Source organism: Tachysurus fulvidraco, chromosome 6 (assembly GCF_022655615.1).
Source record: "Tachysurus fulvidraco isolate hzauxx_2018 chromosome 6, HZAU_PFXX_2.0, whole genome shotgun sequence".
Taxonomy (NCBI): domain Eukaryota; kingdom Metazoa; phylum Chordata; class Actinopteri; order Siluriformes; family Bagridae; genus Tachysurus; species Tachysurus fulvidraco.
In genome coordinates this window covers 22,896,244-22,921,339 of record NC_062523.1, presented here as the reverse complement: position 1 = coordinate 22,921,339, position 25,096 = coordinate 22,896,244, and the positions used below count along the sequence as shown (strand labels likewise).

General features: G+C 38.7%; 2 protein-coding genes across 4 annotated transcripts; one reads left to right on the top strand and one right to left on the bottom strand.

The window, feature by feature from the left end:
- The first annotated feature begins 68 nt into the window (after nucleotides 1–68).
- Nucleotides 69–7,192, top strand: LOC125141436. Its single transcript, XM_047814998.1, has 2 exons — nucleotides 69–2,396; nucleotides 4,039–7,192. Exon 2 carries the CDS (start codon nucleotides 4,117–4,119, stop codon nucleotides 6,727–6,729), a length of 2,613 nt encoding a protein of 870 aa, XP_047670954.1. The 5' UTR covers nucleotides 69–2,396; nucleotides 4,039–4,116; the 3' UTR covers nucleotides 6,730–7,192.
- Nucleotides 7,193–10,161: 2,969 nt separating this feature from the next.
- On the bottom strand, nucleotides 10,162–24,212 carry ankrd50l (ankyrin repeat domain 50-like). 3 transcript variants are annotated; one of them, XM_027142144.2, is made up of 6 exons: nucleotides 23,801–24,212; nucleotides 22,549–22,796; nucleotides 21,581–22,277; nucleotides 16,287–16,414; nucleotides 11,827–15,432; nucleotides 10,162–11,654 (listed from the first exon to the last, which is right to left on the bottom strand). In XM_027142144.2, the coding sequence occupies exons 3-5, from the start codon at nucleotides 22,015–22,017 to the stop codon at nucleotides 11,828–11,830; spliced, it is 4,170 nt and encodes a 1,389-aa protein (XP_026997945.2). In that variant the 5' UTR covers nucleotides 22,018–22,277; nucleotides 22,549–22,796; nucleotides 23,801–24,212; the 3' UTR covers nucleotides 10,162–11,654; nucleotide 11,827. The 3 variants fall into 3 exon arrangements, with proteins under 3 accessions (XP_026997945.2, XP_026997942.2, XP_047670946.1); XM_027142141.2 differs by having other exon boundaries at nucleotides 16,167–16,414; nucleotides 23,801–24,211; XM_047814990.1 differs by having other exon boundaries at nucleotides 16,167–16,414; nucleotides 21,581–22,017; nucleotides 23,801–24,211.
- Nucleotides 24,213–25,096: the final 884 nt, after the last annotated feature.

The window sequence follows — 25,096 nt, the reverse complement described above, 5'->3', positions numbered from 1 at the left end:
GAAACAAACCTAATGTTTCAATACAAAACCTACTGTAATATCAAGGTAAATGAATCCTTTCATTTTGCGTATCATAATTCTATAACCCACGGCACACAAAATTATGCATTGACTGCTTTCTATGCATTTTAATATATTTTTTTGGTTCTTCTACAGCCACCCCTCCATAAAATTCATCTTTTGCTGTTCCTCTTCCATCTTAAATGTTTAGGGTTTGTTTTTTGTCCCATCTGTATGAAAGCGCTCAACACCTCTTTTTGATTTTCCTACTGATTGCTGAACAATCACAATACTGTGCTCAGCTGAGACAACATTGATCATAAATATACTGATAATGGACACAACTAACAAACTGAAATGGACTCTCCAGCACTGTAATCCTGCCTTAGCACTTTCCTCTGTCACTAAGTCGTTCTCTGTGCAAACAGATGCTTTTTGTTAGGGTTGGAAATTAAACAGATAAATATGTTATTTGTGATATGCCTTCCTACATGAACTAAGGATAATTGTATTTTTCGGTTGAATATGGTATACATACTGCTCTTGTAGAAATTATTCATAATAACGGGGAGACAAAACTGAGAGGTGTTTTCCAAAACAAAAACCCCAGCCGTTTCCGAGCATGATTTTAAGATTGTGGCTCTGGACCAAACCAGAATGTTTCAAAGTCAGTTTCTTTGAGCTGAAGTCGGTTTCAAACTCCTTTTAAGACATAAACAAATTAAATGTGAGCAGTGCAGGTAGGATTATGGAAATTACCTGCACAAACAGTTTCCCTATTTTGGTGTTCTGCTCTTGCCACAATTTTTGATTAACAAAGGTCTTGACTGCTGTGTTTAATCCCAAAGTCAGCTTTTATTCAGATCTCAGTATCAACAAACTAATAAAGCAGACCCAGTAAGAAGTCGAGTGTATTTGGAGATCCTTTTGGCTCCCTAACAAATACACTGCACAGGCCAAAGCTTAAGGCAGGTGAAGGCCAGCAGGGCACTGGGTCTGAGATGCATCTCCATCTATCCATCCAGTAACCACAACTTGCAGCTGATTGAGCGAAGCAGGTTACTGAGCACATAGAGCATATCTCTTTGAGTCCCTTAAAGCCAGCACTGATTCCCCATAGAACTCCCTCATCTACATGCATGCTGTGTGAGTATTGTTATTAGAATTGGGTAAGTTGTTTTGGTTGTTATTTGAACTTGATTTTGAATTCTTGAATCCTTAAGGTTTTTCCCACAAACACCCAATCAGAACCATGATCTAATTTCAATGGTGGAACATTCGAATCCTTTGTGCATGCATGGCTCACATTACATTTATTTGTTACAATACTCCAGAATTCCTTCAAAGAAAACAAATGCTTCAATTAAAAATTTGACTTTTCAAGGACATAAAGTAGAATTGAAATAGGAATTGTATGGTAATGTGTAAAAATTAGATTTCATTAGCCAAGGTGTATGTAAACTTGTAAACTGTACAAAAAAACAAAATGCACTGGTTTCTTTCTCTGTCATCAAATGTCATCATCAGAAGCCATGGTGGGGCCAAAAATGTAATCTCAGAAAAGATTTGCACCCTGGATATATAAGTGGTAAGAGAGTCACAATTTGGCCAAAGTGCTTAGAAACCCCAAGGAAAAATACACAATACCGGTATTCAACAAAAAAGCAACTTATAACTAGATTATGAATTTAAAGTACATTTGCCGTTAAGGCCTAACTTTTGTTCATTTCACATTGCCAAAGGTTTTCAGCTGTCTGGGCTGACAACTCTTACAATTCATGACTAACTGCAGCTCAGGCTGCCACTCCACTTTTCACCAGCTTGCAGTATTCAAGCAAGATGTGGGTAGGTAAGGAACAGTGGCTTGCTGTTTCTTTCCATTTAACATGAAGATTATAATTGCACTCCAGCTGATAAAATCCTTTTTTTTTCTTCTAAACTTGCATCCCTCAGGGGAAAAAAGAAATATACACATTTTACAGGATGAGACAGTTAGTCAAGCTTGAAACTGAAACCCCAGACCTGTGACATAACAGCACTACGTGTTATACCAATGTCTAAAAATTGTAAATTGGGTGTAGTACAACATTATATTGTGTATATTTAAATTGTGTGCATTTATATATACATAAACACACTATGATGAATAATTATATTGTTTATTAATTAATTTTGCATAGAGCATAATTACTACAAAATAACCTAATCTGTAAAAAAATAAAAGTATTGTTTAACCTATTTTCCTTTCAAAATCTGTAATTAGTTCTCAGCTGCCCTTGAGTGTTATACCAGCTTTTTTCTGGGTCTCTTAGCAACAGGAACTCAGAATGCTTAAAGAGAGTGAGGGAATCAAGAGAGGGAGAGATGCACAGGTACCTGCACGACCCTTATCACAGGTAAGGGTCTAATTTGGATTTTTATTTATTTATTTATTAAAGATGTATCTCATTTTGACTGTACATTCTTTAAAAATACTTGCCGATACATGCTTATGGATTAAACCATCCGAACATATGAAAATCTTCATCGAGAAATAAAATAAAATTGAGAAGCCGACTTGCATGTTTTATTTAATTTTCTGTAATTGTTATGTAAAAAAAATGTAGCTAATTCAAAGTACACTGTTATGCTTTGCATGAGCTATATAATATCATGGTGTTTCATTTATTATTGTAAAATAATTTACTTCTGCTTATGTGCTAGAAGCAAAGAAACTGAGAATTTTCCGAAATGTTTCAGTCGCTTACTTTTGTTTGATTTCTATTAATATAGACTTAATGTGTTCCTTTCTGAAATGCTAAAGGCTTAATTACGACTGCAGCAGTATCAACACCTCATGTATAATTTAGAATGTAACGGATACCTCATCTCCTTTTGTATTATTTACAATGTAAGCTATATTCTAATGGAAAGTCAACACACTGTCAATTCTAGACTCATATACATGTGACTACAAAATACAGACGTATGAAAGAAGTAAAATGCACTAATCATTGGTCTTGGTCATGGTTGTTGATCAATTAATTATTTTCATCAACCCTACAGCAGCTTATATTTTAATTAATTGCATAAGAAAACAGTAGGGAAACACTTGTTTAAATGAAACTATTGAAAATAGAGTGAAATATAAAATGTAAATTAACCATATGACATATGCCATAAGAGACCGATTACTGTGTGTGTAAAACACACACACACACACACATTACTATTATGGACTCTGCAATCGAAATGCTAATAAAATATTTTATGCTTTTTAAATATTGTAGCTATATCTTGTTTTTCTCTCTTCTTGCCTTTTATGTTCCACTTCCTCCATGTTCCTTATTTTATAGCCTTCTCTCACCTTCTAAACTCTACCACACTGTGACACATTATCTGTATCCTATATTCAGCTAACCAGCTGTCAGTCTCCCTCCTACTGTTTGTTCCTGAGGTGTGTGTTGTGGTTGGCATTTGTTATCCACACTGTACCTAATCTCTGAGGTGGACTATTCCAGAATGCTCATTATCAGTGTCATGTATTGCAACAATCGATACAATTAATGATGAGTTGCTTGTGTGTTACTATTTTTAAGCCAAATAATACTAAGGATGGGAATGGGAGTGTTTAATTTAAGTAGTTTAATTAATTAATTAGCTATCAACTTCAAAAAGCACTAGTTTGAATACATTAGAAGTAACAATAAAGTAAAAATAAATTGTGCTTCTGAAACATAATTAGCTTAGTCCTGTCAACTGTGGTCCTGGAACTGTGGTCTTAAATATGCAGGGTTTTTTCTTTTATTCATCTGTAATGCTGTTTCCTAAGTTAAGATATATCTAATCTTTCACATTCAATAATATAGCTTTAATATCTACTATATACACTATATGGCAAAAGCTTGTGAACATCTTTCCATAACACTCCAACCATAATATTGTGATCTTTGAAAAATGTACTAAAATTAAAAATGCATTCAAAATGTATGGAACTCTTTGAGATATAATTATCTAACTCTTAACATGATGCCATATTCTGTTTATATTTTACACCAGGTCCCTGAGAACTGGACACCTTCAATTTAGAAACCATTACATCACACTTCAAAGTCCCAAATATCCATCAGTGCAGTGATGTTTCCTGTGTCTCCATTAAGCAGCAAGGCTTCTCCTAGTACTTCCCTTCTATCTTTGATTACTCCAGTGGAACAGTCAGATTCTGGATGTGTAGAGAACCAAAAACAGTGTACCATGGTGTCCTCCCTTCCCTTGCCCTGTTGGGCCACCCAGGCCCTCTGTGATTTAGCAGTTAGTGAGACAGAGCTCAGGCGTCTTCGGGAGCGGCAGGCAGTTGAGGCTGAGATTGCGGGGAGAGCAGTGGAACGTGCTCTGCTGGGAGCACAAAGAGAGGAACGTCGCCTCTTGGAAAGAGTGGAGCAGGATCATCGGGATTTACAGCGCAGACTGGAGCAGTTGCAAAGGGACAATGCAGCAGCTATCAGAGTAGGACAAGCACTTATGGAGCAGCGCTTGCATAAAATTTGTCAGTTACGAGATCGAATTAAAAAAACTGCAAATGGAGACAAAGTAGACCAGAAGTATGATTTGCTTCTTAAAAGTGTTGCAGAGCTTCTTCAGCCAGGGGAAATTTCACTTTCTCTGAAACGTGTTTCATTCAAGCCCAGTGCCCAACCAAAAGCTGTCACGTTCGGTGAGATTACGGTGCAGGACCACACTGTTAATCTCCCTGTTGGTGCCTGTGGATTACAGGGACAGCTATGTTCCCTTCATGCCTCTGGTGGGCAGTGTGATAAATGGACAGAACCTGGAACAGTAGGTAGGAGCATGCCTGATGGCGCAGGGCCTGGATATAGCCAAGTTCAACTTTCATCAGATAGTTGTGGGAAGCAGAGGGCTATCCGAAAAATCAAACTGTCGGCCCAAAGTGATGAAGAATCTGGTGTGAAAGATGTGAAACCACTGTCACTGCATATGGGCCACTGGCACCCAAAACCTGTCCCCAGTGCACATGAATCATCACAGGAGGAAGAGTGTGAATCACCCACATCTGAATCCAAAGGAGATGGGCTTTTCCTGGCTGTACCAGCATTGCTTAACAACATAGAGTTAGAAGAAGAATTTGTGTGTCCGCAAAATGGATCAATTCAGTCTCTTGCTTCAGAAGCAGCAAGGAACCAGCTGGAACCTCTATCCTCAGAAAGAGAATATCAGCAACAGAGAGCACCATTCTTATGCAACCAGTGTGAAGATCCAAAGGTGGATAGGAGGCAACAAAACTCCTTCAAGGGAAGATCTCGAATTAGCTCATTGCCATGCCCAAGAAGCCATAGAGATCCCAAATCTAGTCACATTTGCCAGGATCTGCCATCACATGACCTTCCATTGTCTCACTTTGCTACATCCTTTGATGACCATGGATACAACCGTAGTCCTTCTCCTGCTGAGAGTGTTGATTCTGGATACACATTCATTCTCACCTCTTCTAAAAACTCTACCACTCCAAATCACAGACTCTCTAGGTCCAGTAGTGAGCTTTCTCATATACTCATCAATGAAAAAGACCAATCAAGCAAGCGTAAGGCCAATAGGCACCAGCCATCCTCAGCATCACAGACTAAATATGGCCTTAGTCATGGAAACTATTCAGAAAATGAACACCGACAACAAAAAAGACAGTCTTGGGGAGTTTCACGTTCGTTGTCTATGTCGGGCATTGATCGATCCTTCCAAGAAAGACTACATCAACACTTATGCACTGGGTCTAAGCGCAAAGATGGATTCAGGCTCTGGGGAGAAAGAAGTGAACCAGCCCTATTGGAATTTGAAGAGGATGTCCAGAGATTGAAAGCAGACGAAATGCGTCTTATTCGACAATTCGGTAAACAGGGCTCAGGACGTTCAGACCTTACTCTGCCAAGTGGTGTCCATGTTACATCTCAGGGTCAGCTTTTCTTGGTGGATTGTGGGAATGCCCGTGTCCAGGTATTTGATCAGTATGGTAATGTTTTTCAGCAAGTGACTTCCCCAAATAATGACTCTAGAAGCTCATCAGGAAGCTTCCGCAATTACTTTGATGTGGCTGTTAATTCCAAAGGCCTCATTGCTCTGAGCTGTGCAGCTGAACGAGCCCTGCTCATTTTTAATCGACATGGACGACTCCTGCAAACCTTTGGAGGGGGACCTTATATTGCAGGGGTGCCACGGGATGAGTTGGAAGCACCCAGGGGAGTAACAGTGACTCAGAAGGATGAATTCCTTGTTGCAGATATTCGTAAAGGCACATTAACTTCTCTGAGACTTGAGCCAAAAACTGGCTCAAGACTAGAGCGCACTTTAGTTACTGGATTTCACAGACCTTACCTCGTGACCGCGTGTCTACACACTGGTCTTTTGGCAGTATCTGAGCGAGGCAGTGAGGAAGGTCGCGATCCATGTGTGAAGGTTCTGGGACCTGACTGGAATATTCTGCGCATCCTGGGAGTTTGTTCTAGCATGGGGCCTGTTCTCACCAGCCCCTGGGGACTCTGCATTGACAGCAACGGAGCGGTGCTAGTAGCAGATTGGGCAGAGCAGCATTGTGTGGTGCTATACCCACCAGAGGGTAAAGGTAGGGTAATGATTACTGATGGACTAAGTAGCCCCCGTGGCCTTGCCTTGCTACCCAATGGGTTCTTAGTAGTGTCGGACAGTATGCACCACTGCATCAAGGTATACCAGTACAAATAAATAATTACTTCAAAACAAATAAAAAGCTGTGGCTGTTAAGTGTATTGTGTTTTAAATAATTCTGAAACTTAACTGTGTATATGTTAACATTTTATTCCTAGTGTTGCATTGGGAAATCATACATAAAACAAATGCGTTATGTAGTCTAAATAGTGCTTTACACACCATCATTGTTTTCCCCCGCACACATGCATGTAATGATGCATGAACTTATATTTTTTGCTAGCTGTCCTTGCATAACATAGTGCTTATAACAATACTCCTGTAACATTACAGCTTGCAAATGTAAAACCATTCCTTTAATTTGCTATTTTTGCTTCTATTTTGTTTCAAATCTAAATGTAACTTTTCAAATGAAAGTTCAAATTGTTTTAAACTGTTTTACTTTTCTTATATTATGCATGATTACTGTATAATTCTACAAGTTATTTAATGTCAATTAAATTCATTAATTGTTGTGGTTCATGCTGTGGAAGAATATAATTTGCTATAAGTTTGCTGTATTTTGCCTTTTAAAATCTTTAAAATCTTGACAGATGTGACCTTGTTTTTTTAGGTAACAGCACATAAAGGGTGTTATACTTTCCAGGCATCCTTTTGGGATGGGAGGGAACTTGTTTATTGTTGTGGTGGTGTTTTAATGGTGCAGTGCAACGAAAGCAATCCCCCTAAATAAGAAACAGACACATTCTTCTTCAGCTGCGTGTGTTTGTGTGTGTGTATATGTGTTTACTGTATATATATATATATATATATATATATATATATATATATATATATATATATATATATATATATATATATATATATATATATATATTTGTGTGTGTGTGTTTGAAGGCGGCGGGGTATAGTTTGATTAAATGGAATTTGGAAACACTGTGTTTGTGTTTAATATTCCCTATCTGCAAAGTTTGAACAATTACAGGAATGTAGTTAGTGATTTGTGAGTCTTTGTAATCTGTGACACTTTATGGAATGACTGTGGAATCTTTAGCACGGTCTCCAAAACCTTCACTCGGCCTCAAACTACTCTGGAATTTTCCCTACAAGCTGTAGAATAGTAGTTTTGAAAAACTGAAAACCTCCTACTGACAGCAGGAGATGATGACTAACCAGCACACCGACACACACACATACACACAGCTGTTTCTCTGATGCATGCTTTTAGGCTAGATAGAATGTCTTGTACGTTTCCATTAAAGCAGGATGGATGGAAGCTTTATAGAAAATGATATCTAATGATTTGTGGCAGTAAATACACAGCAGCAACCAACGATAAAGCAAATAGATCCTTTTGCCTATGAACTACCATATTTGTAGTAAATTTAAAATAAAGGATTGTACACTTTAAAATCCAATAAAGTGTACAATCATTGTGGTACTTTCAGTGGTAAAATTCTGTTTCTCCCCTTCTGTGTACTGACCTTTAACAGAATGTCAGTTTCACACAGTTACCTATCCCAAACAAATACCAAGTTCACAGTGTATTATAGTGGCTTTCACACTACACTAGATAAGGGTGTACGTGTAAGAAAATACAGGTAGATCAACTCTATCATGGAAATCTCTTAGTTTGTGGACAGAGTCTGCACAGAAACCAGATTAACCTGTTCTACCTTGAGATGGCGTTTTGGGTAGCTAAATATAAACATCTCGTAACTCTTTACCAAGCCATTAACTATTTGCTTTCAAAAATCTGACCACCTCCCTGACAATTGCAAAAGCTCATTACAATGCATGTCTTCTAGTTATTTTTAGTGATAGTCAGTTCTGTTTACAGGATTAGTGTTATATTCGTATTTTTGCGTGGTGAACAATATCTCAAATCTGTTTTTTGTTTGTTTAAAATCAAACAGCAATGTTGTGGAATTTGATATATTCATATCTGCACCACACATAATACTATGCAACTACACAGCAACAGTGTAGGCTGTCCGTTGTGGTTCTATGGTGGCTGTTTTACACTGATAGAGCTGTTAGAATTGAGCAGTCATATTGCTCATTGCAACACAGATCAGTATATTAAACAAAATGCCATCATAAACCCTTATAGCTTAACTTAATTACCTCTATAATAACATTGTGAAAGGTAGAATTTAAAAAAAAAATTGTCGCCATTTATAATAATTGTAAATTTGTTGCATAATTAAAAATTCAGCAAAACAAATGAAGACTGTGGACAGAAACATAGCTGACGGCAAAAGTTAAAACTGCCTCCCTAGTGCCAGCAACTATACAGTTGAACAGAAATAACACAGACCCTGCAAAACAAATTATTATTATTTTTTAATCAATGAATAGGTACAAAACAATTATCCCCCCAATTGTTTTTATGGATAGGTTACCTAATTCTCATAAAATTATTTCAAAAGTGTCTTATGGGGGAATCCAATTATGTTACACTACCCATAGTGCAAATTTATTTCAGCTGAAGACAAATGCTCACAGTAATACCAATATGGTCTGTTATAATTTGCCTGAGAAATATGTTTTTACATTCAGTCTTACTTGCTTTGAATGTATCTATATAATTACTTATATACTTAAGGCACTATATGGATAAGATCAAAAGTGACTATGTCTTTGAAACAATGGATGCTGTTGGTGTTTTGTAAGCAGTATTGCAATATTATAGCAAGATTGCAATGAGTGTTGTAGCTAATCACAGCCATGCCAAGATTCAGTACAACCACACAATTGTGTATGCTTTAATACTAGTAAAGTAACTTTACAAACACATTTTTGTTTTTTTCTATGCTATTGTAAATAGATCCCAATAAAGCTATAGTACATGCACTTTATATACTGTCAGATTTGTACATTCTTTTTCTTGCTTTCAAAGAATCTTCCTGGGAAACTGTCTTTCCTTCTTCCTTTTCATCTTTATCAAATGAGCTTTTGTTATAGTAAATCAAAAGATATTCATGAAGAATGAATCATTTGCCATGGCTGCTGCTGTCATTATCTCTACTGTAGTAACAGTTGGTCTGATACAATGAGTGAAACTTCCCAATGTGGTTATAGAAAATATAAGCATCTTGTAATCTTAGAACACTGCCAACCAATCGAATTACTGAACCAGAACTAACTGTTGCATAATAATGGTTAGAACATGTGTACTTAAAGGTAGGTTTACAATTTGCATACGTTTAAGAACATCTGTTTCTAAGCTGTATATATCTTGATGTTTGTGTAGGTGGCATTTTGACTTGTTTTGCCCTGTTTGCTTTAGGGGATTTTTCTTTTTAAGTAACAAGCTTTGGAAAGGCAATAAAAGTCTTCACTGAGTTGTGAAAAAGAAAAAGAGAGAGTGTCACAATGATTCTACAAACAAAAAGACGCTTGCAGAAGAATGTCAGATATTTTCACACATACTGAAAATAAACAGGGACACAAGAAAAACATTTAAAAGTTTTGCACAGCAGAAGCTAAAAGTTATAGTAAAAGCTTTAATGTACATTTAGAGGCACTACAGAATATTAGCACATTAGACACATAAGACACACTTTTGTGTACATTTTACTGACATTTCTTTGCTGAACCCAAATTTGTACTGATTTTTGTACTGGCAAAAAAAAAATTAATTGGCCCTGTTTTGTTTGCATTTGAGAGAAAGAGATAAGTTCTTGCTCCTTCACTACGTTTGTCACAGTGCATAAATCCTCATAAAAAATGACAAATTATTAGCATTAACCATTAACAAGAACAGTGAAAGTTATTAATTAAAGAATATATTTACACATGTGAAATATAATAAAACCTCTTCTTTTCCTCTCTCTAATATGTCCATGGCACCTGCCATTATACAGATTTTTGGACCTATTTTGTTTGTCAGTCCTACTGTAATATTGAATCCATCATTTCTTTTAATCCATGTGAACTGTTTGTGTATTGCAAAATTATTGTCTGTTGATTCACTGTTTACACAAAAGATAATAGTACTCAAAATGAATACAATAAAACAAAATCACTAAAATATAGCTGAGTAACAGCTATAAAATAGTCATCAATGATGACCTAATATTTCTGAAAAGAAATGCAAAGTTTAAACAGATAAAAATGGTCATACTATTTTTGGTGAGTTGATGCATGATAATTATTTTCTGAAAATGTCATTAAGACAAAATTAGACTGAGGTGCATGCCAGATAAATTAATGGTCTTCTCTATCATTGTTCTCTATCACATTATTTTGTACAAAAAGAAAAAGAATGTGTTAAAGGTGCTTTATTATAAAGGGTACCCCATACGTCCAGCATCATAGGAGAAAATATAAAAACAGCAATATATATGCTTTCAGTTGTAGAACCTTCTCAATGTATTATATTTCACTTTGATCTATTTGTTGAATTGTTTGGATTGGTTTGTCCTTGTTCAGGTACTTCATAGACTATAAAAATAAACCATATGATGCTGAACCTATGAGACACACTTTACTATGCATATACTATGAATACACTATTCAGGCTTTACCTTGAGCCATTTGAGCCATTATACTGTATAAATCCATGTTGTAAGTGTGCAAATAAACAACTTTACTATATATTAAGAATATCTTCATTTTCATTCGTTTTCTTTGACCACATATGTAACAACATTTTCCTGTATGCAACCTTATTCCCATGTTGTGTATGTAAGATTATTTCCTGTGATTGTGTGAGTGTTTGAGTGAGGGGGAGCAAGCTGTTCTCCATTGTGATTGTGATCATAAAAATATCCAGAAAGTACACAGCATAGGCCCTTTGAAGTTCATTAGTTCTTTGCCTCTCCTTTGCTGCTACTTTACCCCATATTTTTAAGGGAGTCAAAGGATATTTTGTGTTTGGTATGCTGGCCTCATTTCATATTTGGTTCTCCACTACGCAGAGTGCCTTACAGCCACAGCACCCTCTCCCCCTTGATCTCCTAATTATCATGGGTTTCCTACAAAAGACAAAGATGTCATTAGCATTCCAGACATTCTCTGCTAGTATAGTGTGGAGAGCAAAGTGTCTCTAACTTTTTAATTAGTAATTACTTTGAATCTGTTAATTTTTCCCATTCATTTTCAAAATGACTTTTTTTCTATACTCATATAAAAATAATATGCCCTTACTTTAGAGTGGTGTTTCCCGCTTGTAAAGTGCTGCGCTGGTTGGCCCCTCAAACTGCAATTTAATGGCCTGTTTGAGGTTAAGCTGAGGGTCTGTGGTTGTGATGAACACAGATTCTTCTAGTAAGGCACCATGTGGAGAGATCGATGACAGGTCAAATGTTGGGGACATTGTTGTTTTTTTAAAGCCATCCCAGCTCTCTTTTTGTGCATGAGACTGAAGATGAATGGGGAGATAACCCAAAGGTGGACTGTCTCTATTTATTGGCTGTCTAATAGCCCCCTCTTGGTTTGGCGTCAACCCTAGAGACAATATTACTGAGTTCCACTTGCAACTTCCAAATTTCAGGGGACTGTTTTCTAACTCATTCTCAATCAAGTGAGGAGTATGGGGCTTCAAGATGTAGTCAACAGTTTGTGGAGACCCAAGACCTTTGAGGGAAACATGCAAGTCCTGTAGTTCAAGAACTGTGCATTGTGCATTGATAGGGTTATCTTTGGAAACTGTTTTCTGCTTGTTCCTTGCAGTGATTTTTTGTAGGCTAGAATGGTTTAAGTCATGTAAAGGTAAGGTGGATGGCCGACTGCGGCAGCGGGGTAGTGAGTGCTGCTGAATCTGCTGTGTGAAGCTTAAGGTGTCTGCAGGCACGGTCTGTACTGTGGCCAGAGAGTGGCATGTGGAGGAAGATGTCTGAGAACCAAGAACTGAATTAAATCTTTCAGCTGTAGAAGCAGGTGAGCAAGAGGCTGACAAAGAGTTTGATGAGCTGGAGAAAGTTGCTGGGCCACCATTTACAGAGCCCTCAACAGAGCAGATGGAAACCTGAGTTTTCAGTATGGAGGAATGGGAGGTGCCTGGAGTTTCACAGAGTGAAGGTAGGTGTCCAAGGAATGGCTTTGCTCCATAGCTTTCGAGTAGGCGGACAATTGTAAAATTACCTCTCTTTCCTGCAACTTTTACTGGACTGCGGCCATAGTGATCCACAAGATCTGGTTCAGCACCATTTTCCAAAAGCATGGCCACAATTTCAGTGTGTCCCTCCTGAGCAGAAATACTGAGTGCTGTGGCACCTTGTTTTTTGCAAGCTAGATTAACATTTATGCCTCTAGATCTGAGCAGCAATCTCCCAGCACTCATGTGCCCTCTCCATGCTACAGAGTGCAGTGGTGGTCGACCCTCTGAGTCCAGTGCATTAGGGTCCGCACCATGTCTGAGCAACAGTTCAATACCATCTAGGTCACCTTGCCAAGCTGCTACATGTAGTGCTGTGCGGCCCTCCGCATCTCTTGATTCTAGTGGAACACCCCCTTTCTCTATGAGCAAGGTGGCTATATCTAAACAGCCTTCCAGAATTAGCAAGTACAGAAGAGGTCTTCCTTCTGCATCTCGAACATCACTGTCAGCTCCACGTCTCAAGAGCAGTTCTACCACCTCCCCATGCCCTTGCAGAGCAGCTGCACTGAGAGCAGAATGTCCATTATACCCTCTATGATCAATAGGTGATTTACGATCAAGCAAGAGTCTAACTGTACTGCAATGACCTTCCTGTGCTGCTAGAATGAGTGGTATCCGGCCCTCCACATCCAATTCACCAACTCTAGCCATACTACCTTGCTCTGTGAGTACAGTACAAATACTCTTGTGGCCCTCACAGGCAGCTGCATGCAGTGGTGTCCAGCCCAAATCATCTTTGTGATTCTCATCCAGGCCCCGATCCAGTAGGGCTCTCACAACTTCTACACTGCCCTTAGCGGCAGCTAAGCAGAGTGCTGTGCGACCTTCTCCATCAATTCCATCTACTGCTGCACCCCAAAATAGCATTCGATTCACAGTGCCTGCATGGCCCATGGCTGCAGCTGCAAGAAGTGGTGTGATAGCAGAGGGGTAGGTTCCAGCACTCACATCCACATCAGCCCCAGCCTCCAGAAGAAGCTCTACAACTTCCTCATGTCCCTCATAGGAGGCAAGGAGTAATGGTGTCATACCATCTTTGTCCTTATGCTCTGGATCAGCACCCCTTTCCAGCAACAGTCCCACAACCTCTATATGTCCTCGCCCGCCTGCTGCTGATGGCACACACAGTGCAGCTACTGAGAGTGCAGTACGTCCATCCCCATCTGCCAGATCCACTTCTGCACCAGCATCCAGCAATATCTCTACTGCCTCCTTTTGCCCCATATAGGCAGCAGCAATGAGTGGAGTACGGCCTTCGTTGTCCCTCTTATCAACTGTAGCACCATGGCCAATGAGAGTCAGCAAAATCTCCTCATGTCCCCCCCAGGCAGCAGCTCGTAAAGCTGTGCGCCCATCAGGATCACAACCATCTACCTCTGCTCCTGCTTCTAGTAGTATCTTCACTGCTTCCTTATGACCCCCCCATGAGGCTGATCTTAGAGCTGTCCATCCTTCACCATCTGCGTGCTCCATCAATGTTCGCACCATGCCATACTCTTGATCCTGAACCCAGTCAAGAATAACCTGAAGTACACCTACATGGCCCTGCCTGGCTGCAAGCGTTAGAGGTGTTTGTCCTTGGTTGTCACTTAGAGAAGGGTCTGCTCCACGACACAGTAGTAATGCAGTTATATCTGCAAGCCCGTTGTGAGCTGCAGTAGAGAGCAGAGTTCGTCCATCTGATGGATCTGTCCTGTTTACATTAACCCCACTATCCAGAAGAGCTCGCACTGAGTCCTCTCTTTGCAGTGCCCTTCTTACTATTGCTCTCCCTTTACCCACACAGTGTACACCCACACTAGGACCATTGTCTGGTGAACAGGTAGGGGGGAAAACACCACTTTTCATCAGAAGCTGAAGCACATCCTGTTGAACCAGCACAGGTGTTTGCATGGAAATATAATGTTGAAAGAAAGTAGCAGATGGACCCTTCCCACAGTTCCCAAGAGTAGGAACTCCATTCCAAAGCATCCATAGTGCCAGCAATGATGGCTCGCCTGAATGTATTCCACTGTTGAGGAGGTGATGGCCCATTTGGCATACCTCTTCTGTCTTAAGGCTTTTAGATCTCAATGATAGGGACATGGCAAGTGAAAGATGACCATCTTTAGTACTGCACAGAAACTTTTGTGTACAGTACTTCACATCAGTTAACCACTCTGCAAAACTACCATGGAACAAGATCTTACTCCCCTCTGGCCCATCTACTATCAGTGCTTTGAGGGCATGCATTTGTGACTGAAAGTCCTCGTGTACTAAGCAGGCATCCCTAGTTTGTGCAGCACTGAAGATTTCCTCAAGATTAAGGGGTCGTGGGGTGGCAAGAATAATGTTTAGTATGTGCCTAACGTGGACAAAGAGTCTACGGGGAAAAAGTCGCTGACAGAGCCATAGATAGAGACCATTTAGTGTACCTGGTATGTCTCGGATTTCTCTGAGCCCTACTAAACCACTTGCTACACCATCCAGCACTCGCTCAAGGAACAGAAAGCAGCCACCACTCTTGATATGGAGCAAATTAAGCATGTCAGCTGTCTCTGGTGTGAGCTGCCGCCGCAGGGTCCCCTCCTGATCTAGCCTCCGTAGAATATAATGCTGAACATCTTGTACAGCCAAAGGTTTCCGCAAGTCATCTAGACATAGCTTTCGAAAACCTGCAGAACAAAAATGAGAGAGATTTGTCATGATGGACGAATGACAAAGAGCAGATATACGTAATAACTGAATACGTAAACAATGAAATGATAAAAGGCTACTCAGTTTTCTTACAGTTCTTTCTTTGTCAGAGTTACTACAAATGTAAAGTCCATGCTTAAGCACTAAAGAAATGAATAAAATATACATAAAGACATTTTAGCATGTACATGTAGACATGCACTGTGAGAAGCAAAATAATGTAGTGCAGTATTACTGAATTTTAAAAAAAAACCTTTAAACCAGTAAACAAAAATCCTACTCAAATATATTTTTTCCTTTGAAAATCATGGCCCAGTGTGCACACTAAGGTTAAATAACTAAATTAAAACGATTCACAAGATGGCACACAATACTGAGGTCATGGTTAGGACATGTAAAACCAAGTTAAATAAAAAGTAAACATGTCAACATATTCCTGCTAATAAATGAATAAAATAATTCTGAAACATTAAAGAGTATACACTAATAAATATGTAATGTTTTGTTTTGACAGTTTCATTCTTATTTATTCATTCTAAAATGTTTCTAGAAAGATTTATCACCCAAATGGTTGATTGTTCTGTTCTATCTTATAGCTTCATCCATATATCCTTGAATGTTATGATATCTGATTAAGGTGGGTTGCCATTCAGTGCTGGTACTTAGTGAAAATCATGCTATACTTTACTGTATGATGGAAAAAAGAACATACCCGAGAACATCTTGCATACAGCCTTATTCTGTCTGCGGGCAGAACAGACCAGGATAATCCACGGTGGCAAGTATTGGTAGTGTCTGTGTAGGAGCTCTGCTATTGAAGTACTCTGAGTACCTGTAGTCCCTGTTGTCAGGCTTTCACCAACTCCAACAGTCCCACCACAGCCAGAATCCAGAGAATCTACCACTATGTAAAGACTCTCAGATGGAGAGGGCAAGGAATGCAGGGTCTCCAATACTGCCCTGATATAAACAAGAGAATGGGGGAGTTAGTTTAACAAAAATGTAGCATTTAAATATCTTATTTTTTTTATTTATTTACCATCTTTACATTACATTCACATGCATTCTTATTACTCATTTTAATGAGCTGTTTCCATATATTTACAGGCACTGCCTACAGTTACTGCATTTTAATACTTTATAAAGCTGAGCCACATTCCAATCCCTCATATCAGTCTTGAATTTTTAAATGCATCACTGGTAATCTCACAGAACACATTTGTATTTAATTAAGAATGTGGGTGTTGTGAAAAAAATGTAAGATGAGAAAACAAAGAGTGAGAAGGAAGTGGGGATCTAGGAACAGGAACAGTTCTGTCTAATGGTAAACGCTTAATCACAAAATCTAATTGCAGAAGAAACATTAGCTTCTCAAGCTCAGCAATTTTTACAGTATATGCATTATCATTTCAATATGGAACCACTGGAAGCTTTTGTAATCAGAAATCCAAAACACCAATTTCCCCACATTTGATTTCAAAACAGAGCATAAGCAGGGGAGGAAATAAAGCAGGGGAGGAAATGGAAGCATCGAAGGAAAACAGGGGAGTGAAGAAAAACAGAGACAGATTGGGTAATGAGTACAGGAACAGGAACAAATATAAGGGACCATACAAGAATGAAAATCATGTCAGGGCAGGAAGTGAACTGGGAAAAAAGCCTTCCTTTCACTTTAACACCATCTCTCAGGCCGCATCCGCCTCTCTCTTTCACACTCCCTACACATGTCTCATCCTCCTCTTTTCTGGACTGAGGTGTGGCTCATGTGGCATAGTGAGTCAGTGCTATGGAAGCTCAGAGATTTCCTGTGTCTTCATGCATGCTAGAGGATAAGAGGTTGGCACAGAACCTGTGAGCATGCTGCTCTTAAAGTAAAGAGCAGACACATCAATCAACATTCAATATTCATAGCCATTTGAATCACACAGCAAACTATGAAATACTTAAAATACTGAATTTCAAGCACATTTGAAGATGTCAGACTTTAGCTTGAATAAAGTTGAGAAAATAATGTCAGGTTGCAAAATTAACAACTGTGCTTCTGAATCATAATAATTACCATTCATTGCAATCATGTGGGTTCACTGTAATCAATTCTTGCCATTTGTCTGTACAAGCTGCTAGGCTAAGACGGGTTTATCTCCTATTAACAGTTCACACTGTATTGAATATTCCATAATACTGTACAGTAATTGCAGATCTGACAGGATATTGGAACTTTGGTTTGGTCCAAAATAAGTTTGTTTACATTATGCACAATAACTGACACATTATGATAAAAAAAAAAAAAAAAAAAATCATGCTCTGTTTCAAAGAGCTTTTCAGGTCCTTAGTAGGGTATGCACTTTGATCATGAGGTTACATATGGCTAAGGACAGTGGAGCAGGAATAAACCTTGGATAACCATCTCGGCAGTGGTTCAGTAGGGACTGGCTTAATAAGCCAATTCATAGAGGATAATAAAGGACAAACAGAACTGAACTAAAACAGTCAATAGGGACGATAAACAAGAAAGTAAACATTCATTCATTCATTCATTCATTTTCTACCGTGTATCCGAACTTCTCGGGTCACGGGGAGCCTGTGCCTATCTCAGGGGTCATCGAGCATCGAGGCAGAAAGTAAACATTCGTTCGAAAATTTCAAATAATAATTTGGCCTGTTTTTGTCTCATTCACCTTTATGTTGGCTTGTAGAAACCAACAGTCTGTTTTGCTTATTCTTCTTAGACAAAAATATATTAATTGTACTCTTTCTAGGGATTTCGAGCCACATGCACCAAAATCGGATACGTCATAGACCCTGGTCTGATGTTTGTTGCTATTACTTTTCTAACGGCCCTTTTTGCCCTAGACACCCATTATACATTTTAGAGGTTTATAACTCGGCCAGCTTCTTAAGGGTGATAGTTTTAAATTGGTGTATCGACTGGCCTTTTTGGTTTTCCCACATCCCCACCCCAATATATGCAAAATCAATAAACCTTTCACAACATTGATGTGACATATCAAAACACTCAGAACAATGAGATGAACTTCCTCACGTGTATTTGGATGACGTCACATGCTGTCACCTGCAGCCCTGCCCCAAAACAAAAAGATGACCACAAAATGAACACGTGCTATAACAAAACACTCAGCACAATGAGGGGAACTGTGCCATGGGTATATGGATGACATCACATGATGTCATGTGCAGCCCCACCCCCAAAATAAGAAATTACCATAAAATGCACAAACTTTACAAATCTAGTTAATATTTGATGTTCTTGGTAATGTGACTGATTTATTTTATACATTTGTTACAACCACTAGTTAGTATTAGGAACACTACTAATACTAAATACCAACTAGTGGCATTAGGTGGCTTTCATTTCTTCATAATATGGATTCCATAAGATGTTAGAAACAATCTTTTGAGATTTTGGTCATGATAGTTTTGTTCAGTCTTGGTGAGCCTGTGCCCGCTGCAGCTTTCTGTTCTTGGTTGACAGAAGTGTTGAAGGCTTCTGCTGTTGTAGTTTGAAATAGTTAGCTTTCTGATATGGTTTTGTATGGTTCTGTCTGATATGGTTATGGTAATGTAGTCTTTTTGACAGCTTGTACCATTCTGGCCTCCACTGACCTCCGTCTTCAATAAGGCGCTTACATCTACAGAACTGTCTCTCACTGGATGTTAAAATTCTATAACAATCACCAATAATCATACCACAGTCAAAATCATTGAGATCACATTTTCTTCCTCTCTGATGGTTGACATGAACATTACGTGAAGCTACTGGCTCGTAGCTGTATGATTTTATGCACTGCACTGCTGACTCATGATTAGATGATTAACTACATGAATATGCAGGTGTACAGGTGTTCTTGACAAAGTGCTCAGTGAGTGTAATGGCCTAATGGCTTAAAATGGTTTGCCACAACAATTTTAACAGTCCAAATTGTCTAGTCTTCCAAAATAGAATTTTTTTTAGAAACTATGTTATTAGAAGAAATAGCACAGCAAATTAAAATGTAATACAAGTATGCAATACAAAAATGCAATACTTTGTATACAAGTACTTTAAGTATCCTAGATCAAATATTATGCACTTTCATTGAAGGATGAAGGTTAAAAGGCTGGCTATATCAGAGAACAGAATGTCTTTTTAAAGCTTTTTGAACCTCATGTTTAACCTCTACCTAGCCGCTTATCATGTCGATGCCATTTGCAGGACTAAAATGATGGGTTTTATTTGTAACTGATTTTAGCCACTCGACACGCAGGTTCGAGCTCAAGTTCAAGGAAGAAGTAATCACAGAATGGGAACAACATTTACTCTGTCTTCAAGAATTCAAATTTCACTATATTTTAAATGCAGTGAGCAAACCATTTACTTTATGTTATAATATGATAAACTTTTGAACTGTTAGCTCAGTGTTTGCCCATTATAATTCTTTAAGTCGAATGGGTGAGCTCACAAATTGTTACCCATCCCTGTTAAGTCAAAAACAATAGGACTTCACTATATTTCATGTCATTAAAAAGCTTTGGTTCGAACACTATTTTATGATAGTGTTGCAAAAAAATTTACATAAATTACATTTTCACATTCTGATGTAAGTTTCCTGTGTCAGTAAGAGCAAGGTTATGAGTAATTAATCTTGTTTGTATAAATGATGGCAGGTGTAAAATATGATCTGTGTATACTCTAAGGGTCTTCTGAATCCTCTCTATTAAAGACGCACATCCCCTCTGACAACTGTTAAGGGCATGTTGAGCTGATTGTTGAAGATTAAAACCTAGTATATTTTAAGTAAACCTATCAGTTCGTTTCAGATGTTTTTTTCAACATAGTTTCACAACTTGCTATAGTAACTGGCCTCCATGATTTTTTTTAACTCTGTGTTAACAGGTTTAGTAGCTAGACCCCCCAGGAAGCCAAGTTTACACACCTTTAGACAGTCCTCCAATGAGCTATTCTCTTTCTCATTTATACAGACACATTATCCTGCTTGTGTGCTTCAAAAAAGAGCTCAGCAGTTTGTAAATGGTGGTGTGAGGGGTGTGTAGAATGTAAGATCCTCAGCTTTGACATAAGCAAACAGGGTAATCTAATGGTAGCAATGTGCAAAAGCTCGCTAAATGCCAAGCAAGAAACAGAGAGAAAGAATAGAAGAAAAGTGACAAATGCATAGCAGTGGCGACCTCACCAACTAGACCCAACATGACATAGCAGGGACACATTTTTTTCAGTCTTATGTTTTCCCCCTAAAAGGGTCATAAATAGCAACTGCCATTCATGCCTTCTAAAGCCTATTGTGACTGCTTTGAATAGAGAGCATTATTACGTTAAGGGAATAAACAAATAAATATAAGTGCCAGAGAAGCAGAACAATCACCCCTTTCCTGTCTTTGACATAAAGAATACCATTCAATGGGGTATCAAATAATGCCATGGTTCAAGAGAATAGACAAGGAAAAGGGAGCACAAGTAGGATTAAGCCCAGATGTACCGACAAATTGCTACAGGACAGGGTAGTGCTTCATTAATCTTCAGAAAAATACAAAAAACAGCCGTTAAGATGAAATAAGAATCAAAATTAATAATTATTTGAGAGACTAATGTAACAAAAGGTTGATTAAATCATTAAAAAAATCAAATATCTTCAAAACATATGCAAAGATACAAAACCTTGATAACACCAAGTACTAACATTGTCTAAGGTCTGTGTGTAGAAATGGCAAATTATTTGGTTACAATTTAGAAATATTAAGGAAGTCTTTAATGTGTGATTTCACTGACATGACTAACAGGCACTGTCAGATGAAGCTAGAGACATGACAGGACTTCTTAGAAGCAAACGACCACAGCAGACAGAAAATCGTGTTCTTTGAAAGTTGGACAAAATGGTCAAAATGAAAAGCAGGGTCTAAAAGAGAGAAATTAAACTTTTCAAGTACAAATGTCAATATAAATACGAGATTAAATGTTTGTGTGCTTACAGAATACACAAACCTAAAAAAGCTTGTTTCTCCTTTGACACAGGCTTCAAGTAAGTGATGGATGATTTTGTGTACATTTTTTCAATGTCTACCCCCGAAGCATTATGAAAGCAAGATAGAAAACAAATCTGAAGCACTCACCTCTTAAAGGTGTCATCTGGGTCACGTTGACAGTGAAGAGGATCTAGGCTGGTAGCAACAGCAGGATTGGTCAAAAGGTTGCCATAGTTCGGTGCCAATAAAGGGCTCTTGCATAGCTGCTCCACCAGGCCCAGTACAAATCTCCAAACTTCTATGCTGTCTGCATCGTCCCGTTGACAGTAGTGCCAAGCCAAGCACCGTGATGCCAGCCTGCTTGCTTTCCCTGCTTCTGATTGGGGCCATACCAACTCTGTGCAGAAGGCTGTCTTACCTGAACCAGGTCCCCCCATTACCAGGACACCTGATGGGGGATGGAATGAGTCTTGTGCCCTTTTGACATGATTCCTTGCATCAAGGTATCTCTTTACCTTCTCCAGGGCCCATTCCCGACAGTGGAACCGTCGGCCCTGCAGCAAGCTTGGCCTGCAGCCCCTCATCTGGCCCAGAAAAAAGGTGTCAGGCCTGTGGATAGACTTTTCCCCATACTACAATTCAAGCTGCACAATGTACAATGTCCAAAGGTAAAAAAAAAATTCTTCAGTTCATCTTTCTGTCATTTTGTATTGATAATCACACGGTGCTGAATTATGCTGAAGTCATATAGTGAAATTTCTTCCAAGAAAGAAAATCCTTGGATGGTGTCTGGCTGAAGGTGAATTTGAATTCTGCTTTAGTTAGGACCTAGTTGTCATCTCTTCTGTTAAAAGGACAAAAAATTTTAAAAAATAAAATAAATCTAAATATTCTTGTACAGTAGCCTGCTTACTTCATATCAAATGAATGAAAATGGTTTCACTTTCTATAGGTGAATCCAACTTATGTCTCACTTCAAGCTGAAAACAATACAAGATAATCATCAAGAAAGAATATAGTCACATCAATTAAGCTGGCTATAACGGCAAAAAACTGAAATGAACTGAGAGAATGAAAGAGAATTAAACAAAATAAAAGAAGGTACAAGGTCTTACTTGATCTCAGATGAGCTCTGTGCCTCCAAATTCTGTTCCTTGTTAATGTCCCATTAGTTTCTTCTATTATTTATTTGTTTATTTTTTGTACTGGTTTACACCAGGAGAGTGGGTCTCCCTTATTTCTCCTAGCACGTCTCTGGAGTTATGCTGACAGGATTGGACTCTTCTGTTTCTTTCACACACTCTCTGCCACACAGCTGCTCACCGGTTTTTCTTGTTCTCCTTTATCTCCTCCCCTCCAGTTCCTGGCATGTCAGGGCATGAAGAAGCATGGGCGAGAGAGAGAGAGAGAGAGAGAGAGAGAGAGAGAGAGAGAGAGAGAGAGAGAGAGAGAGAGAGAGAGAGACTTGTTTTGGGGTCAAAGTTTCTTTAGATAGGCATGCCAAAGCTTCCATCATTCCCTTTTCTCTGGATTGCATCAGAAGAGGAAGCGAAGAAGGCCTGTAGATCTTTGCGCTAAATATATCTCACATGCACGTACAATACACCAGAGTTTATTAAACAGAAAGGTGTTTCACTGAACAGCTGAATAGCCAAGTATATTCCTTGTTCCACTATTGAAATCCTGCTCTTGCTCTCAAGCACAGGCTACTTATACATGAGTATGTATTTTAAAATAATATTTCCTATATACTGCTCATTAGAAAAAGGTTTACACTACTCAATAACCATGTAGCACCAGTTACCAGGAAACAACAGTTGCAGCAAAAAAATAAAAATAAATAAATAAATAAATAAATAAAAATAAAAGTAAACACACACTTCCTGGACCCAGACACACCTTTCCTTAACACCTGCACGTGCGAGCAAATCACGCCCTACAGTCTCGTCATTTCCCATCACTAATCCGACGCAATCTGCAAACATATGTAGCCTACATTTAATTATGTCTCGTCTTTAGCTTTACAACCACAAATTAAATACACGGATATAAATAGGATGAATTCACAAACCTTTAAACCAATATAAAGTATATACGCGACTAAATTGCGAAAATGAGCTTAAGGGCTGTTAGCACGATGCGAACAGTTCTCCACAAGTTTAAGAAAGCGTACGTCCTTTTTATTCCCATGCTTTTTAATACTCGCTGATCCATATCCAGATAAACTGAACCCTGACGGACTACACGATCTACCGACTACATAGAAAAAGCACGCGCACAAACAAACTCGACAAGGACCGAAGCCTTGAAATCATTCATAAAAATGTAAACGCTTTATCGTGACTCTTTGTGAATGAAACATTGTACCGTCATCACAATGCGCCGCGATGAATCGCGATGTCTCGCCCTGCTTCTCGGTCCGTTTCTTGTTCCGCTTATTTACAGTCACTGTGCGTTTGAACTGTAACAACCCTCGCATTAACTCCACCGCCTTGACTCGATGAATCCTCGTGCCTTTTATTTTCCGCACCAGTCCAGCACGTTAAAGCGCATTGTTATATTCCCATCGCCCAAAGTTTCCCACGCGCTCCTGACACGCACCGACATGCACAATGGCATCCGCCGACAAATGAACCGTGACCGTCTGAGATCAAATTCATCCTCAGTACTGCTCCATTGACCAAGTTTGATTTTTCAGAACAGTTCTGTATTTACTGAGCTGCATATACCTCAGTATTCAGGCTGCAACTGAATGATTAACAGATCTTGATTTCTACTAATAACTCAATAACAGAGATTTCAGGTAAGCACAGGTAAGCTTCCTTGTTTGTGCAGTTATCCAACCAGCCAATCACGTTGCAGCAATGTAATCCATAAAATCATACAGAAACCTTTAATTATTGGGGGGAAAAACAAAACTTAATGTCCAGTGTGTCCTCTGTAGCCTGTCCGCTGTAGTCCTCTGTACCCAATCTGATGCACAATAACATTTCATCCATCCATCCATCCATCCATCCATCCATCCATCCATCCATTCTTAAAATACAGTACATGATAATAATAATAATACTAGAGAGTTTTTATTCACAACAAACATATACATGATCACAAACTTTATGGGAACATTTAAAATAATGGAATTTAATTATACATAACACACCAGACTCTCGCTGGGTGTGTGTGTGTGTGTGTGTGTGTGTGTGTGTGTGTGTGTGTGTGTGTGTGTGTGTGTGTGTGTGTGTGTTATATGGATTGTTATCATTTAAAATTCGGCAATGGCAAGTGAACAAGATTCATCACATGTTTAGTATAAGATCATTGTTACATAGTTATTCATTCATTATTACACACAGAACAGTGTGTGGTTTGCGTGTTTATTTGCTTAATTCCTAAAAAGATTTTGGATATCCTTTAGCAAAAAATGTCTAACAATAGCTTTGTCTTGTTTGGAGGGAAATCCTCTGTGTCCCTGTGTCTGCAATTCATGCAACAGGAACACAATGAATAAGCTAATGCAGGGAAAAACTAATGGCATTTGGCTTCTGGCTTCCTGACAACAATCTCACCTGCTAATGCAGTAGGCCAGCTCGTGTTTAACCTCTAATTCTATTAATTTTTCACTGCCGCTCTGGTTTGCTTCACATCTTATTACCTAATCATGGA

Bases quoted from the DNA above. Each gene is read 5' to 3' on its own strand.
- LOC125141436 (XM_047814998.1), top strand. From the start codon at position 4,117: ATGTTTCCTGTGTCTCCATTAAGCAGCAAGGCTTCTCCTAGTACTTCC.
- ankrd50l (XM_027142141.2), bottom strand. From the start codon at position 22,017: ATGAGGGGCTGCAGGCCAAGCTTGCTGCAGGGCCGACGGTTCCACTGT. The intron at 16,415-21,580 runs GTGAGTGCTTCA...TGTTTATATCAG, and splicing joins CCAGATGACACCTTTAAGAG to GGCAGTATTGGAGACCCTGC. The intron at 15,433-16,166 runs GTATGTTCTTTT...TTTGTTCTGCAG, and splicing joins TGTATGCAAGATGTTCTCGG to GTTTTCGAAAGCTATGTCTA.